Genomic DNA, 19,406 nt, shown 5'->3' on the forward strand with positions numbered 1-19,406 from the left:
TCAGGGGGATTATCTTGTTTCATAGGGGATGAGTGATATTTACACACAATAGACACATTCTTTCCTAAATGTGTTCTATTTGATCTTTGCCTAACATTATTTATCTTACCATTCCAGTCATTAACATATGTAGCAACAGTACTCCAAGCCATGCCAATTGCAGCATCTATATTACAAGATCGAATGCTTAGGTGATGGAACACCTAAACATCGAACTTATAATATCGAACCCAAAAATGTCGAACAGCACAGGAAAACACATCAGTTGGCCACGGGGAAAAAAAATAAAAAAAACTTTACATCCAAACTAAGTGAGGGGCTTTGCCCCCCACACACCCCCTAACTAAATATACCAACTCCGAGATTGCTTTACAGTAGACAAAATGGGAAAATCTGGCAAATGGCTCCCTACCCCTTCTCCCTTTCTCCTTTTATCCTAACTTAAATATCTACCTCCCCATTTTCCTCTCTGTCTCTACTTCCCCTAACTCATCTCTCCCTTACCTCATTTAACCTACATATCCTCCCACACTGATCATATTTCCCCTGTGGGAACATATATATTGTAAATAGCTACTTTAGCTTTAATTGACTCGTAAATGCCTACTTATTATTGTAATAGACTTAATATCTATATTAGCAATGATAGGGACTATATATTTGTAAACTTTTACTAATTGTTATATAATTTCTGTTTTTATCTTCTAAACTGTACCATCAAAATACTTTGTTTTCAGGTACTCTTCTTGTACTATAACAACCTGTTATTTCTGTGGTGGTGGTGCTGCGGTAGCGTTGTCACCTCATAGAAAGACGTTGCCCCGTTCGATTCTCAGCTAGAGCGTCTTCTGTGTGGAGGCATACATGAACGGGGCGTGCCTTTGTTGAAGGTTGTGCGTCAGGGCTAGTAAACAAGTACGTAAAAATCCACTACCAATCATTAGCGGACCGGAGTTCCACTGTCGTGACCCCTAACCGGGAAAAGCTGAAAGACAAACAACAACATCTATGGAGCTTTTCTCCCCAGGACTCCGTTGAAAATGGGGTCCTTCGGTCCAATGGACCATCCTGGCAAACGTCAAATAAATAAATAAATAAAGGGAAATTTTTCCCTGCGTTAAATCTGTAGTTTGCTGTTTTTTGCTTTCGATATTACAAGTTTGATGTTTAGGTGTTTGATCACCTAAGCATTCGATCTTGTAATATAGACCCCAATTGCACAAGTGCGATTGTCATCAATAAGTCTAAATTTACTACTAATAATGGTAAGCAAATCATCCAACTTTTGACTCGAGAGACATAGATCAAAAGTGTTTTATCACAAGTTACTTTTTAATATACATAGCATTTATAGCTTTGTATTAGAACATTACCCCAGCACGATTTTCGCTCAGGAATGGGCGCCTGCATGATTGACAGGGCAATCCCGTGTGATGTTGCATGGTAATCATGGGTGAGTGACAAGCCATGCAAATTATCAACTGGCCTGGTGAATATTCATCATATGATCGTAATTTGGCACATACCTATTTGGGTTGCCACCTTTTCAAATGCCCAAAATGGGACATTTTTTGTAGAAATGTGAGGTTTTGTAGGACAAAACATACCCATGGCCAATGCAAAGGACAAAACTTCACTTTTTTGCCAAAGCAAAAGCCTATTTTTGTAGCATTTGAGTTGCTTATGCTATTTCATATAATATTTATGTGATTCAGATACAAAATAACTGTTTTATGCAACTATTAAAGAAAATGTAAGACATATATTTTGTCTTAAAATCTCAGGACATTTGCCATTTTTTAGTTTTTTTCGCAGGACACAATTGCCAAAAGTGGGACTGTCCCTCGCAAAGAGTGACAGGTGGTAACCCAAATACCTATAAATCTGTTAGAGCAAGAAATCTGGGCAAAGCCACCGATAATGGGGGCAGGGTTGCCAGATGTCCCTATTTGGGTGGGACTGTCCCGAGATCAGCAGCCTGATCCCGAGTCCCGCACTGCCGGTTTAAATCCCGGGCAGCCTCCGCTTAGTTTTTTTTAATTTTGATTGGCCCGTTTACCGGCATACGGGCCAATCAAAAATTGCTAAACATGGAGCTTCTTGTCTTTAATGCGGAAGTTCCGCATTAAACACAAGAAGCTCTGTGTTTAGCGATTTTTGATTGGCCTGTATGCCGGTATACTCTGTTTAATGCGGAACTGCGATGTTCCGCATTAAACAGAAGCAGTTCCGTGTTTAGCGATTTTTGATTGGCCCGTATACCGGTATACGGGTCAATCAAAACATCGCAAAACAGAGCTACTTCTGTCTAATGCAGAACTGCGATGTTTCGCATTAAACAGAAGTAGCTCTGTGTTTATTTATTTAAATAAAAAATAAACACACAGAGCTACTTCTGTTTAATGCGGAACTCTGATGTTCCGCTTTAAAGACGTGGAAGACCTTTTTTTTTTAGTCTTCACGGTAGCGTTGTCGCCTCACAGTAAGACACTGTCCGGTTCGACTCTCAGTTAGAGCGTCTTCTGCGTGGAGACATGTGTGAATGGGCGTACCTTCATTGAAGGTTGTGTGTCAGGCTGGCAACTCGGTACGTAAAAATCAACTGCCAATCATTAGCGGAGCGGAGTCCCGCTGTGGCGACCCCTAACCGGGAAATGTCTTAAGTCACAACAACTTATAGTGAAAGAGACCTTTTTTTTTAGTCTTCACTTTGTCCCTACCTGGCCAGTCAGAAATCTGGCAACCCTGAATGGGGGGGACAAATGCCCCAAATTAGGGACACTTTTTAAATATTACTCTTACCAACTTAGAAAATTGATTGAATAATAGGTTTTGCATCGGCATAAATTTTCTGAAGGGTATGAAGTCTGAAACTGAAATGTCTGTCGTTATTTTCTGACACTAACCCTGAATAATTTGCCAAAAGCCATACTTTTATGAGAAACAGAACAAAAGTATGAGGCACAAATCTGGACATTCTGTCAAAATCTAAACAGTTGAGAGGTATGCGTCAGCATTCTTCAAATAGGCTATTCCAAGGGAGTTTTAAAGTATGGAGTTAAACTCAGTATGTACTATATGTTTGTACAGGAATTGCTTTAGTAGTGGGGCGAGCCCCCTGCACCCCCCCCCCCCCATGTTTCTTTACTACATTTGTTTTTAGGAATTGGTTTTGCTGGGGGCCAGGCCAGCCTCCTAACCTGCACCGCCCATGTTTCTTTAATGTACCGTTGAGCAACAGTGACAGAATGGCATATAAATCATTGTTAAAGAGTACTTTCTATAATATATTGCACTCAGTTCCTTTTTTTATGTATTTGTTATGTAGGTAACACCAACAGCTAATATGCGCATACATTTCAACATTCTACATTTTGGATTTATTGCAGCGCCCAGATTCAACTATTTAGGAAGTCTTACATATTCATTCTAATAGCGAAGGTCTTCACGTTTATTCAGAGTAATACCAGCAAAAACAGTCATACGCAGGGTGGTGGGCGGTCCTTGCTACTGCGCATCTGGTGGGGTAGTGTTCTAATACAAAACCGCACTAAGTGGTTGATGAGTATGGTTTGAATTTAAACATATTATTTAGTGACTTCAATCCTCAATTATTTTGCCAGTTAATCGCACATTTTATTAGGAACAACCCTAAAATATGAGGCAAACATCTCGGCATTCAACAAAAATCTAGACCGTTGAGCAGTATACGTATTATACTATTTATCACATTTTAGCCCTTTCTTTTTAATTGTATTCATAACTCAACTTCTACTTCCCTTATTAGGATTGAAGCAAATCTAACTTAGGGAAAAGTCCCTATACTAGGGACATTTTTGAAATAATGATATTATTTAACTTAGATATTCAGAAAAAATGTACCGCTTAGGAAAAGAGCAAAATTGGGAGATAAATTCAAGACTGTCCATAAATCATAGAGGTATATACAGAACTGCGCTATATACTCGTGTGGCCTCGAGCCGTCTTTGAGAAACGGTCGCAGAATTCAGCATCCCCATCACCCCACCGCCACGGCGCACGCACGTCCATAACAACCTGCATTTCTAATTCAACATCCCCCATCACCCCGCCGCCACGGCGCACGCACGTGCACAACAACCTGCATTTCTGAAGACAGTATACTATCTGTCACATTTCACTGTGTTGCTTTAACAGTATAACTGATGGCGACCGTAATCCCCACTGTTCTGTTTTACTCATTTTCTAAACCCTTACACTCTCATATACACCAGGAGTACCTTCCAATCTAATTGCCAAATGCAAGTCAACGAATTTATTAAACTTCGGGGAGTGAACAATTCAGGCTTTGTCCTGCCCATTTAAACATCATTTAATTTAAGCCACACCCCTATGACGTCAGATCAGTTTCAACCAAAACAACATTCTGCAGTGCAAAAAATACATTTAATGTTAAACAAAGGAAAGTTCTGTAGCATTAGTTCAAACTGTAGTCATCCTGCCGGCACTTAACTAGGGGCAGTATGGTGTCCCCTGCCTCAGTGGTAAGTCATTGCTGTTATTTTTATGTTATACAATTAATTTCTGAATGTGATAACAAAAAAGAGACAATGCATTTCAGGCACTGGAATGGAAATTACTGCAGACAGCACTGAACTTGTTGCCTGCGGGGCTATCTCCTGATGTTGTATCTGACTTCGATGATGGTCATTCCATCGTGTAACTGTTGCTTTTTATTAATCTAGGAACGCTTCATTATGCTTTATAGTTGAACATTGCAGTAGGTAGTGGGAAGCACCGAGCAGATAAGGCTTCTGTCAAAACATATGTGCATGTGATCTAGCAAAATAATAATCATTGCGTGTTATTGTGTGTTTAATGCAGCGTTTTAAAGGTAGCCTTGATATTGATATGGCAACAGAGATACCTGTTTGACAGTCCTCATTTAGCTGTATTCTTTTTTGCTTTATACATGCGTGCCCTTTATCTATTTGTGTATAATAAAGTATATCAAAGTCCTATGACAGGACAAAGGCTACTCCTAAAACAGATATATTACAGACAAGCCTTGAATTTACTTTTAACTTTACATGACGTTTACTTACTTCAGTGCAACACCAGATTTTAAAACATATGCCGAATTTGCTTATTGTTTAGGTAGAATGCCAGGGTGACTTGTAGATTTGTAAGCATTTTGAAGTACATTATGTTCGATTATGAACTGATTTGATTGAAACGTTGAATTCATGTTCATGTAACTGACCTATTTAACATCAACACACTTTTCAGCTTTCTACTGCAGAATGACCTGCGGATCGCTTTTCTGGGTGAGAAACCGTTTCCTGTTCGCCAGTATGAATCTGTGCTTTGGATATTGGCCCAAACTTGTTTTATGGGATAGTATAAGACATCCCAGCCTCCAGCTTTAGTACTGCGTGGCCTCTGTTTTGTAGATGTTCCACTTTGGCACGCACTTAAGCTGTGCCTGCTTTGTAGTCATTCTTCTGTTGTTTTGGAGGGAGCTGAAGTGAAAGACGCACCTCTGTTATTTGTCATGCAAAAGAGCTGGCAGTCAGCAGAGCAGTGCATTTTATACAGTAACGTCCAAGATGGAACTGCCGTTTTCATTTCTGCGAGTTGTCCTTACATTTGCAGTTAGTATCAACTCAGGAAGTATATGAAGCCTAAGAACCAGGGTGAATCAAGACAAGACTATTATATCAACCTACAAACATATTTGTTAAAAAAAAAAAAGCACGAAAACGTATTTTTTAACAAGCATCATTTTGTTGTACCCCTTTCCCACCACCACACTTTTAAAAATGTACTTTCACATTTTGACCCCTGCAAACATAGACACAGATGTACAGAACATATATGCACCCCCACCACACATTTTGCCTGTTGCCCTAAACAAGAAGAGATGGGCAGAACTGCAGAACTCTTACCTTTTATGCCTCAGTTTTAATATCCAGTAGATGTAGTCTGGCTTCAGTAAACTTAAAGTAATTGGATTGGGATGGATCAGGGTTATATCCTCCATTTAAATCTTTTGCCTGGAGTGCTGTTTTAGATAGTGGAGGAGTTTCAGCTTATAAATGGAAACAAGTATTTTTCTGACTTGCCCTTTGGTGATAAGCAAGTGCTGAGAGGACCCACACTTTTCTTTGTTGAGAAAATCGTGCGGTATTTGGATACTTTCTCTCCAGCCTTGTACAGTTTCCCAGAATGTTTAACCAGCTGTAATAGCTGTCCTAAGCAACAGCTGTGCAGCCTATGTGCCATTTAGCATTGAAATGAGGCTGTATAGCACTGCATAGCAATATTATGCAGTGGGACTAAGTACTTAGCTTAAGCATGCAGAGCTCATACATTTTGACAGCATTTTTGCTGTATCTGTAGCCTGCCAAGCTTTTCTGTCTTGGTGTTTTATGCCAAAGTGTTGCTTGAAGTAAATGAGACCGCATAGTAGGGCTGCCTGCAGTGACATCATTAGCTAAGCGATGTTCATGTGTTTAGGAAAAGCCCAGTATCATTTATTTGCTCATTGTAAGTAAGAACTTCAGGGATTTGTATTATTTTCTAGTTTTTTTATACACTAGCTATGCAGATGCAGGTTTATTTTTTGGGAAATGCAGAGTGCACTGAATAATGGTGTAATATGTCCACTGACTTAAAGTGAGAGCAGTGCTTGGTCATTCTCAAGAGTGATATGTGTTCACTGACTTACAATGAGATCAGTGTGATTTCTTAACTTTCTTAATGTCTTGTGGGTGCATCAGTTTTTTTTTTCAGCAATATCCTTTGATTTTTTACTGTCCGTTTTTACATGGCATTTAAGTAGGGTTGCCACCTTTCCAAATGCCCAAAGTGGGACATTTGTGCTACAAACATCAGATTTTGCAGGGCAAAACATACCCACGGCCAGTACAAAGGACAGAACTTCAGTTTTTTGCCTGAATAAAAGTCTATTCTTGTAGCATTTTAGTTCCTTATTCTTTTTCTTATAACATTTAGGTGTTTCAGATACAGAATAACTGTTTTATGCAACTATGACATAAAATATAGAAAATAATTTTGTCCTAAAATCTCAGGACATTTGCCATTTTTTCACATTTTTTGCAGGACACAACTGCCCAAAGAGGGACTGTCCCTCGCAAAGTGGGACAGGTGGTAACCCTACATTTAAGGTACCATTAACTCACAAACTTGAAAGACTAGCTTGTTTAGCACTTTTATTCAGACCTTTATAATTCAAAGCTCATATTCTAGCTGTTGTGTGGAAGTTGTAGTCTGTGACTTAATAAAAAACATAGGAAAGCACATCCTACTTATCTAACAACTATAATATGGTTTACCACTATTTTCCTGTGCCTTGTGCAGAAAATCTGCCACCCTTCAGGCCAGCTCTAATAAAGTTTGCTGGGTACTTATATATTATCGCAACCACATTTGCAACCTTGTCTAATTCATTACGTTTTCATGAAATGACTTTGTTCTTAAGTTAAAAGTAGTGGGTAAACTGCTTATTGCTTTTGTATCACAGTTGTGGTGAAACCCGAACAGGACTATGAAGCAGGAGTTTTTTAACCAACTGTCTGCAAGAGGACAACATTTTTCATCAATCGCCTTTTTGGAAACACAGAATCTACAACCACTTGGTGTACCAAAATGACCAGAAAAGCAGGGGACCTGCAGTCCTGTATGTGTTTCACAAACCGCTAATGCCCCATGCACCCTTCTTTTAAACAAGGCATTTTGATAATGTTTTGCAGTAATTGCTTAAAACAAAGCAAACGTTTAAAGAAGTGGTCCCTCCCTTAGTCTATACATTGTTCGGGATGCAGCCTTGGCCAAACCCCCTCTGAATTTAATGCCAGCGATTATTAAGTAGTTTTGTTGGATGTTCGCCATCCAAAAATTAATAATAATTAAAGTCCAATGTGTGTTGTTTTCATCAGTCCTGCCAGAAATGCAAGCATACAAATCTCCAAGTCATCTGTCTGCCTGGAGTACTTTTACATAACAGCAAATGAGCCATACCTCCTTCCCAGCAGCAAGTTACATACTGACTCCAAGTTTTGTTATTTTTCTTCAAAGAATGTTTAGTTTTCCTGAAGTAAGGCTATGGAAAAACTGAACAGTTGTTCACTTCAGTCTTACTAAATGTAAATGAGAAAATAATGTTTTAAAGGAGCGAAACCATTCTGAATTACACGATGTTAGAAATGTGGCTGCGATAATACGTAAGTACCGTTTGCTGTGTCATAGCCAGTTTCCCTCATCTAGAACACCACTACCATCTCTTGGAGAGGCCAAACAGCTGCTTGTGTAACAAAGAGCAGACCTCCTACTATGCTCCTTGCTGTTGAAACTCCTCTGTCAGGACACTCCTAAACCAATCTCTAGCCTGCTTGCACAAGTCCCCTGTTTATAACCTCTAAAGCCAATCCAGTTCAGGCCCAGTCCTCCAAATCCCTCCAATGCACTGACCATAGCTTCTCTGAACTTGCTCCCAAGGTTTGGCAGGCACTCCTCTCTTGTCTTTCAAACCTCTCTAACTTTGTCAAGTTTAGACCCGTTTACATAGACTTCACATTCAGACAGAGCCAATGTAAAGACAACAACATAGGCCACATTGCATAAGTTCTGTGGTAGCTTGGGATCACTCATCAATCTAATATAACTTCCCCACCAACACACACTACTTCATAGATAATTACCACCACACAAACAATCTTTTCTTGATCTACAACTCAGTCACTGGCTTTTATCTCCCAGTGATCCATACTAAGTATATATATATATATATATATATATATATATATATATATATATATATATACACATATACAGAGAGAGAGAGAGAGTGCTACAGAATCCTGAAAGCCCAAAATCCTGAGACCAAAATCTCAAAAGTTCAAATACTGAAAGCACACAGGATACCAACACTTACTATATTCCTGCGCAAATACATACAGAAACATATTCCCCTTCAACTGTATGCAGGGGAGCAAGCCCCCCATGCGCCCCACACACCCCCTGCTACTTAAATATATCAACTCCAAGACTGCACTTCACTACACTAAGTGCAATCTCGGAGTTCATATATTTAAGTAGCAGGGGGTGTGGGGGGCACAGCCCACCCCCACGTTGGAGGTGCAGAGGGACTTGCCCCCCTTATTATACTTGGAGAAGAGTAATATGGTTTGTGTTTTATTTGTTTCTGTATGTACTTGTGCTGGAATATAGTAAGTTGGTATCCTGTATGTTTTCAGGATTTTGACTTTTCAGTATTTTGAGTTTTCAGTATTTTGAACTTTTGAGATTTTGGTGTCAGGATTTTGGACTTTCAGGATTCTGTAGCGCTCCTCTATATATATATATATATGTATATGCGTGTGTACATTATCTTAACATAAAGTAATCTTATTGTGCATTTATTCATGTTAGTCTAATTTGTCAGTTTCTAGTCTTAATTATGTAACCTACTTTTTATTGTTACTTTCACTGTTGTTTTTTGGGTACTTCCTTATTATAGCGGCCCCAGCGATATCTGTATTGTAATGACCTTGTGATTGTTAAGCGCTTTTTCCCAAACCCCTCTTTAAAATGCATGACGTTCTGCTTGCTTTGAGCGGAAACATCTATGTTTGTTAGTGGCTGAATAGATTTGCATTATTCCTGTGTTTTGACGGTTGTTTTGTATGGAAAGGAAAGTTGATTATCTTTTTACCAAGGTATTGGTGTCTTATCATCATAATTGCACTTTGCATGACCTTGAGCATGTTACTTGCAGGTGAGATCTGAAATGTCTAGTATTATACACTGTGGGATTTTAGTTGTTGAGAATCTTTAGCAGATTTCGATGATTATGATGTTGATGTCAAATTTTGGTGAGAGAGGTTTAAACGTTATAGGTTGTGAGAGCATGCCTTTTATAATTCAAGGAAGTACAGCATGATTCTTTAACTGTACTGTAAATTCACTGTATATGAATGAGACAGTATATTTAAAGTGTTGTCCTTTAACAGTTTTAATATGGAAATATCAGACTTCTGTATTTAGGCGTGCTTTGAGTGAGAGAGATTCTGTTATAGGTTGTGAGAGCATGCCTTTTATAATTCAAGGAAGTACAGCATGATTCTTTAACTGTACTGTAAATTCACTGTATATGAATGAGACAGTATATTTAAAGTGTTGTCCTTTAACAGTTTTAATATGGAAATATCAGACTTCTGTATTTAGGCGTGCTTTGAGTGAAAGAGATTCTGTAGATCTCCTTTTCTGAGCCTGAAAATGGTCAATTTGATTAAGTATTCTTCTCCAGTTAATATATGTAACAAAACGTAAATAAAATCTAAGTAAATTGCCAGTCCGATGGTTATTTAAAATATGACTTTGTCGACTAAATGTTTATAACAGTTACTTGTTCATTTTTGCCCTTTCATCTTTTTTTGGTCACATGTCCATTCAAGTCTTTTGTACTTGTTTTATCCTTTCCATGGTCACAGGGAGGCAAAGCCTGTCCCAGCAAGCAGCAGATGTAAGACAGATGACTCCTCTAAATCTGTATATACAAGAGTGTGAAGAAGTAACTTACCAACTGTCATCCGCGTGTAGGCCGTAGCTCTGTTTACCTAACTATATTGCCAAGGCCGTTATATTAAGGGAGTACCATTTTTTTGTTATGATCTGTATTATTGTTCTTTCATTTTTTTGCTATTTGTAATAGTATGGAACTCGGGGTGAACCTACAAATGGTAATTATTGGTTAGTGCTCTGTTCTGTTAAACAAAGAAAAAGTAAATAAAAAGACTTGAGTGCACAGAGACTCTAGGGTTTTCTTTACTGACTGTACAACTACAATCAGGGACTTACCTAAAGGTTGCAGCAGTGGGATATAGCTACCCCTTCTCATTGCCAACATGATGTCATAGCTGATGCAAGAATAAAATAATGTGAGATTTCAGAAAACATCAAACTAGTATGAAAAGAAAGTGGAAAAATAACTTCAGGTAGAAAACAATATTAAATAGTGTTTTCTTTGTATGCAACACCTGGGGGTAGACTAAGAGAAAAGAAAAGTACTCTGTGATGAGGAAAAACTTGACATCTGGGTGGAGTTTCATATAATTAAGTTGCACAGAGGTATGTAATAAACAAGTGTCCCTTGTTGTGTCTTTCGGCTTTTCCCGGTTAGGGGTTGCCACAGCGGAACTCCGGTCCGCTAATGATTGGCAGGTGATTTTTACGTGCTGAGTTGCCAGCCCTAATGCACAACCTTCAAAGAAGGTACGCCCATTCACGCATGTTTCCACGCAGAAGACGCTCTAGCTGAGAGTCGAACCGGTCAGCGTCTTACTGTGAGGCGACAACGCTATCGCAGCATCACCACCGCGGAACAAGTGTCCCTAACTGCCATATTTAAGCTGCTGGGTGTTTGTCTTTGCAGTAAATAAGAAGGTGTGGTAAAGCATCAAGAGACTCACTGTATCCTTTTCCCGGTGTTCATATATGACTTCCATTATAACACTTTAATTTATAACGTGGCGAGGAGCCAACTGAAGCGCAACTGATCAGGAAATGAACTTGACAAAAAACTTACATGAAAACATTTTTTTGTAATGGGACAACCCAGTACACACACCCCCACACACACACACACATACTCCTGAACTTGTACATACCAACTCCAACATTGCACATGCATGAAAAAGGGAGGCATCCCCCTAAAGAAGGGAATTAGTGTTGGTGCAGACCAAGAAAACACACAGGCATTTTCTATGAAAAACAGTGATTGTGGAGTTGTAGTTTTCAAATTGTGCTCAGCTACATAGAAGCTCATCTGGTTTGCTCTTGACAAATAGTAGGGTAGCCTTGAATATGGTGTGCTTCCACCTCTGCTGTTCATTTTTGTGTATGACCTGTAGCATTTAAATAATTAGCTTGCGCAGCACAGATATCAAACAGTGTCTGATTCAGCAATACAGATGTATGCAGACATAGTAGGCATGCTGTCAACTGACATATGAAAAGCTGAAATACATTTACTTTTAACCCCACTTAAAATGAACTTTTCCTTCTTTTTGTTTTGAAGCAGTGTCAACAAGAGCAGGGTATGCTGCAGACAACTTCAGATGTTGGTATCCAACAAAAGACTTTTATTTGCTAGTAAGCAGCACCTTCCTTGAAAGGTGGGACTTTTTCCAAGTGTAGTAGAATTTGCCTGTATCTGACAGTTTTAATTGATTTCTTAAGACATCTTCATTTGTTGCCTTTGAACAGATGCACTTTACTTCTTTGCTTTTGAATGTAAAGTTGATTCATCTTACTTATTTAAATGTGCGACTGTTGATGCCAGTTTTGCCAGAATGCAAGGGATTAACAAAAGCAACCACCAAACTGATAACAGCAGCACATTATGCTTATTTTTTTGTGTAGGACAGACTTAGACTGAACCTTTTGAAGGAATCTGCACACCAGTAACCCTCAATTCAATAGACCTATCACCAAGGCTGCTGCATGGCAGGGTAAGTTAAATCTGAGACCACGATAAACAGAAGTTAAATCTGAGACCACGATAAACAGTACCTCTCAACTGTCCAGAATTTTTTTTTCTGTTTCTCATATAATTTGTGGCTTTCTTGCAAATCATTGAAGAGTGATTTGAATAAATAATGGCAAACATTTGAGTTTTGGCCTTTATGTCCTTCAGAAGATGCATAGTAATGGAAAACATTATTCTAGAAACTTTCTGAGTTTAAATGAGCAATATTTCATTCTTGTCCCTGATTTGGGGGCTTTGCTCCCCCTCTTTATTTTTGTCTTTGTCTAGATTTCCTACTCTAAGAGGTTGAGAGGTGTGACATAAACATGGTTCACAAAAAGCTGACTTGAACATGTGAAAGGGAATTTTGATGCTTTGTGTGATGGTTATTCTTATCTGTTTGTTATATTTTCAGTAGCGGTCTTATTGTTTTATCAAAGTCTACAGAGTTGCTTTTTTATTTTTTTGAATCCTCATTTAAATTAAAATTGTGAAAATTATGTGCTAAAGGTTAAGTACTTGACAACAGTGGGTTTAATTTACTAAAACAACACTACTGCGTAGGGAATAACCTAGCAGCAGAAATGTGCTGAATGAGTTGCAGAAATGGTGGAAAGTATATATAAATCCAATCCTCTGTATGCAGTATTAGTTATGTTAGCTAAGAGAATTCAAGCAAAAAACAAAATGCAGATCTTGTGGTTTATAAAATGTGCCAGAAAAATTGATAAACAAATGCAATTAAGTCAGTACGTAAAAAGAAAAACAATGGATATATCAGCAACTACTAGGAGATGTGTAAGGAGTGACATAAGGATGAAATAAACAAGGCATGAGTAATCGAGAAAGCTGCAGGGCACTAGGATACCTCTCAACCTCTTAGTCCAAGTAATCTGGGCAAAGCCTAAAATAATGGCTGGGGGGGAGGCCCAAAGATAGGGACAGATTTTACACATTGCTCTCATAAACCTAGAAAGTTGCTAGAACAAAAATTATTTGTGTTGGTATGAATTTTCTGAAGGATATGAAGTCTGGATTTTCATATCTTCAGTGATTTGACAGAAAACCACAGATTTTATGAGGTACAGACCAAAAATATGAGGCAAAACTCTAGACAGTTGAGAGGTATGGGCACTAGAAAGAAGGCGAACGTGCAGTGAAAGATTAGGGATGTACCAGTCAAAATGAAGTACTTCCAGGTATAGGCCAAGGGGCACTGTGAAAGGAGCTTTGATTCCATTGATTCCAAGGAAGTACTCATTTATAAATGATTTAGAGTGGGTGTGAGGGTTTGCCACTTTACAGAACGAATCCGGAACAGACATTAGCTTCGGGTTAATCACTGTCAGGACTGTTAAGTACTTCTTCAAATAAAACATCTGATTACTTTGTTACCTGTGCCTTTTGTATATTTCTACATCTTCCTTTGATAAGCCATAATGATTCTGAGTCAGGTTCTGAAAATAAAAAATAAACAATATGCCAAGCTTCACCTCAGGCACGAGTTTTGTTTGTTGATAGTATCATCTCATTTAAGTCTGAATACTCAGAAAGTATTAAGTTGCTGGTTTAAGATTTACTTGTCAAACAACAGTATGCAGAGGAAGAGGAGTAAAATAAATCGGTTCCTGTTTTAAAAAGCTTGAGAGAACAAAACGTTCCAGTGCATTCCATCTCACTTTAATCTTTTTTGTGGTGTACTAAATGCTATTCAGTTATCTTTTTTGTTTTATCGTACTATATATATCATACCCCATTCTTAGTGTAGGATTGTATTTCTCCAGTCTTTTGTGGCTATTGCTTATTTGTTGTATTCTTTTTATGTAGCATCTACTGAGATTATTTGAAAAAATCTGTATTGTTATAATGATACCTTGTTTAGTGGGATGGAACTAACCTAACTCCTAGGGAGAGTTAGGAAGAGTATGGCTAGGAAGGGCAGTATTAAGTGTCTCTGGTATGGTTTTCATTGGGCCACTATCGTAGGGAGTTATACCAAGATTATAGCTTGGATGCTGGGCAGCTGGGATGTAATCTTGCAACTTGTCAAAAGATATCTGAAGCAAATATTAGCCACCTAATACTAAACTTTTTTGAGGTTCATAGGCTGGTACTAGGCTGTTGGCCCTAGGGCGTATACAAGCCTAGCCATAACAATTCCCTGGCTAATTCTTCCCACAATATTTACTTTCCTGGACCCCTGTCTAGCAGGGTGTGGCTGATACTTGTGAGACATATTTAAGCTTTTAGCGTAGTTGCATATGTATTTGGTGACACTGTACAGGCCAGTCCTAAATAGCTTTGCATGTCTTGGGCAGACTACCATTTGGATTTATAGTACCATTACACAGTAGGATTAGACACCCTTTGTAATGGCCTAATTGTAGCTGATACGAGTGGCTGGTGGCAGCTGGAACTACCTTATCATCTGGGCAAAAGAGGGCATAGCTAGTAAACCTGTGCCAGCCTTTCCCAGGTGTGTGTGTGTGTGTTTGCATATCAGTCAAATCTCAAAGTGTGTGTGTGTGTGTGTGTGTGTGTGTGTGTGTGTGTGTGTGTGTCAGTTACTTGGGCAGGGACACAAAGCACTGGGTGGACAGAGAGGGTGCTGGAGGTCTTAGCTTTGCCACTTAGTTGAGAGCTCAGCCCTATAGCTGTGCCAGTGGTGAGTCTTATTGGGGATCTGGAAAAAGAGGGAGAAACCAGTTCCAGACTGACTGTGATCCCTGTATGCTCTTAAGGAAAATAGTACTTTACTGTGTGTGTATTTGTCATCCTCCCAGTGTTTATGTCCCCTAGCTATTGCCAGTGGTGAGGAATGAACTGGTGCAGGGGCATCACACTGCCTATCCTGACCAGGTCAAGGCATCCAGGCATCCAATATAGTACCCCACTTGTACATTATAGACAAAGTCACAACATTAGGTATAATTACCTGTCGTACCTGCTGGATAGCCAGGTGGCTCAAAGATAGGACACAAGAAATTAGGATAGAAGACTCTACTTCTACACAAAGGCCAGTCACTAGTGGAATTCCTCAAGGCTCAGTGCGGGGCTGCTACATTTTGGCAACTAATTCTTTGAAGTCAAGGCCACTGCCTCTGGCTGACTATGTTTGCAGATGATTGCAAACCAGACACAGTCATAGAATCCCCTAAAGTCAAGAAATGCCCTCCAAGAAGGCCTGACATAGACCAGAAAGTGGCGTCAGAGCCATGGTATAATACTCAATGCTGTGAAATTCGTAATAGTATCCTTTGGGAAGTTGGCTACCCCTGGAAACTACCACACTGATAATTCACCTCTAAGAGTAGATACAGTGATCAGGGATTTGGGAACACACTTAGACAGTAATCTGGCCTTTGATCATCATGTATCTACAGTAGTAAAGAAATCATTCAATATTGTGCAACTTATAAGTAAGAGTATGTCCTCTTTGTCCAAGGATGTCATTAATATGCTATACCTGGCCCTCATCAGACCAGTAACTTAGTACAACACCCCTTTGATATATATCTGAACAGGCATATGCAACAGCTGGATTGACCATAGAGGTTCCTCTAAAAAGTAAAAAAAACACATACTATTTCTCACAAGAGACCTAAAGAGCATTTTGATCTTGATATCCAACTTACCAACACTCTGCTTATGCTCACATGTAAGTTTCTAGCACTGTGATTTCTTGTAGGAATAGTTAAAGCTAGTAAAGATTAATTAGGTATTTTTCTTTGAAATCAGACCTGTCCTACTGTATTATTTTAACTTTCTGTGTGATCTCTGAACTCTTAGATATCGCTGTGGTGTAGTAGTTTTGTCTTGTGTTTTAATTATTTATTATTAAATATTTTTAAAACCTTCTACCTGTGGCTGGTTTGTGTAGAGATAAGCTATAGAGTACATTGCATATTTATATAGAGTTTATTGTAATAGGCCACTCTGATAAGCCTTAGACGGTATAGTCATATTACCATTGGATAATAATATTGCATAGTAATAATTGGATACCCTTTTAAGGGCCTTTTAGTAGCTGATATTATTAACTGGTTGGTGGCATTAATTACTACCGTATAGTCTGGGTAAAGGGGCACAGCTGGAGAATCTGTGTCAGCCTTTCCCAGGAGTGTCTGTGAAGTTGTATAAATACTTATCTCAAAGTGTAAGTGTGTGTGTGTGTTGTGTCAGCTACTTGACAGGGACACGAAGCACTGGTTGGACAGAGAGGGTACTGGAGGTTCTAGCTTGCCCAGTTAGGCTGAGACCTGGACCCTTTAGCTGTGCCAGTGGGGAGTCTTATTGGGGACCTGGTGAGCAAGGGAGCAGCCAGCCCCAGACTGACTGTGATCTCTGTGTGCACTTAAGGGAAATTGTACTTTACTGTGATATTAGTTATCCTTTCCTCTTCTATGAGACTACCTCCCTGGTGTTAGTGGTGAGGATTGAGGCTCCTTGATTGCTGGGCCAGGGCATGGTCGTCACAGGCATAAACAACACGTCCTACTTAGATTGCCTCATAAGCCATGTCCCTGTACTCAATTTCCTATAGACAGCTGAGGGGTGATCTATGCCTGGCCCATAGAACAGCATCTGCTCTTACTCTGATGGACCTGTTTCACATATGCAAAACAAATAGCATCAGATGCACCTGATATAGTGACTTAAACCTTGTCTGCAACATAAATAAGACATGTTTGAGGGTCAGGTATGTGTTTCAGAAAATTAATGTGGAACTGTTTTCCCATCCATGTGAAGCAGAGTTCTTCCCTAACCCAGTTCAAGAGTAACTTGGACCAGTGAATGGAGATCGGAAATTTTCCCCTGATCTGGTACCTATGTCTCTGTTAGACAGAGGCAGCCTGTAAATGCCAGACTGCCCACACCCAAGCCTGCATATACCCCTTAAAATAATCCTGGGGTATTAAAACTTGTCAGATACATTTGGGAATCACAGCTAGGATTAAAATGGCTATGGGGATATGCTTCTGCAGCCCTGTTATTATAGTAATTTCAGTCTTTGCATGTTGGGTGAAGTAGTTTCCCCAGTGCACTTGCTCAGCTAATATAAGATTTTACTAATTGTGCAAGATACTACCAACTGTCTGATTTACTCACTTAGTTTTAGGTGCATCACCTTTATATTCCCCCTCCAACCTTATGAATACCTGCAAACCCTAACCCTGCTCCTGCCCCTAACACCATACCCAACCTTAGAGAAACCTTTCCCATAACATGGCCACTATTCTAATGCAATATGACCAGAGTTAGTGGTGGAGTGAGTAGATTGGAAGAAGACTGTTTGTGCCTCTTTCACTCTTTTACATTCTGGTGTTTTAAATGTTCAATGTACTGTGATCAGTGTTTTGCAGGTTGATCTTTCAGTACATTGATCATTTAAATGTAATCTGTTTATTCACGTGTCCTTGCAAAAGACTTTAACCTAAATGGACAAGGTAAAAATCGAAACCTGAGTTATATTCTTGCTGATCAATGTTAAAAAGAACTGTGCAGTGTATTAACTTTATTGAAAGAACTACCAATGGATTTTTGTTTTTAGGACTGTTTATTGGTTATAGCCCAAGGAAAAAGAATGGCTGCCCTACTGGTGGATAAAGCTTGAACTCTTGAGCTTTCACTGCCCTAGCTTCAACTCATCAAAGATTGGAGTTCCTCCATAGGAAATCACTGTCAATGAATTGTGCTGAACGTGATTCCCATTTTGGGGGAATTTCCTCCTTTTCCGAGTAACTGCTACCTCAGAATTGGTATATATAAGTTCAGGGGTTGCCCCATACATTGTGGTGTGCTTTGGGGCTTGCCCCTGCAAAAACACTGTGAATGCAGTTCAGGGAATTTGAACCTCAGTGCATTCACTTGCATCCATTTATAGTGGAAGAAAAAAGGACCATGTCATACTGAAAACCTATTGCTGGCAGCCAGATTTAGGAATCATGTTAATACCATTTCTTTCAGTTACCTAATACAACGCTGAAGTGCTTAAAATGCTTCTTCATGAAAGCTGTGTTGTAAAATGTGATTTTAAATATGAGTTATGCAGTACTGAATATTTTTTTACTAGAGACAAAGAACTTTCTACCTGTAAGGCTCCATGTGTTTTATTCCACAAATTTGGCTAATGTGCCTGATATGCTGCAATACACATTGTATTTCTTTTTTCAAAGCAGAAAAAAATGTGAAGTATTTGTTCTAAAGATGTTTTGCAAGTACACTTGCCTTACAAATCATTTTTTCCAACTCCCTACAATACAGTGCAAATTAATAATACATTGAAAATAATTGTGAGAACAATTCGCTTAAAGCAAGAAAAGGGAAAACTAGTTGTTTAGGAACAATATCACAATATGACGTGCTGAGGTAGACTATTGTCATAAATACTAATTTAAGATCTTTGTTGAAGATCACCTTGCATTCTTATTAAAAAACAAAACACAGACCAATTCTCTACATAGGGCTGCTTTTAAAACAGTGGGATGTCATGGATTTACACAGTTAAGAAGTGCTTTAACTATTTAAGTTAACACAGAGGAGAACAAGCAGCTAGACTGTTAAAATGAATTGCTTTATTTTCCAAGTGACTTTATGGGGTGATTATTAACAGAAAGCAAGCTCCATTAAATTACAACAAATCTGCAACAATCCTGCCATTTTATTAATGTTTTCTATAATATTCTTGCACACATTGTGGTGGTGGTGTTTTGTGTGTGTGTGTGTGTGTGTGTGTGTGTGTGTGTGTGTGTGTGTGTGTGTGTGTGTGGTAATGTTGATCAAAGAAAAATGTGCAGCTGTGACTCAGCTGGAGGATTTGGGGATGTGGGGTTCTAATGAGACACTTACACCTGAGGAGTACACACACACATATATA

The 19,406-nt window shown here is 39.0% G+C and overlaps 1 protein-coding gene across 1 annotated transcript in view; it reads left to right on the forward strand.

The window, feature by feature from the left end:
* Positions 1 to 4,373: 4,373 nt before the first annotated feature.
* Positions 4,374 to 19,406, forward strand: part of TMEM86A (transmembrane protein 86A) — a 539,122-nt gene continuing 524,089 nt past the window's right edge. Inside the window, exon 1 of the mRNA XM_044082852.1 lies at positions 4,374 to 4,523. Within this exon, the coding sequence (XP_043938787.1) occupies positions 4,503 to 4,523 (21 nt within the window). The 5' untranslated portion in view covers positions 4,374 to 4,502. The remainder of the gene's footprint in view (positions 4,524 to 19,406) is intronic.

The sequence above is a fragment of the Protopterus annectens genome, chromosome 9.part0 (genome assembly GCF_019279795.1).
Source record: "Protopterus annectens isolate FY-2018-M chromosome 9.part0, PAN1.0, whole genome shotgun sequence".
In the NCBI taxonomy this organism is placed as follows: domain Eukaryota; kingdom Metazoa; phylum Chordata; order Ceratodontiformes; family Protopteridae; genus Protopterus; species Protopterus annectens.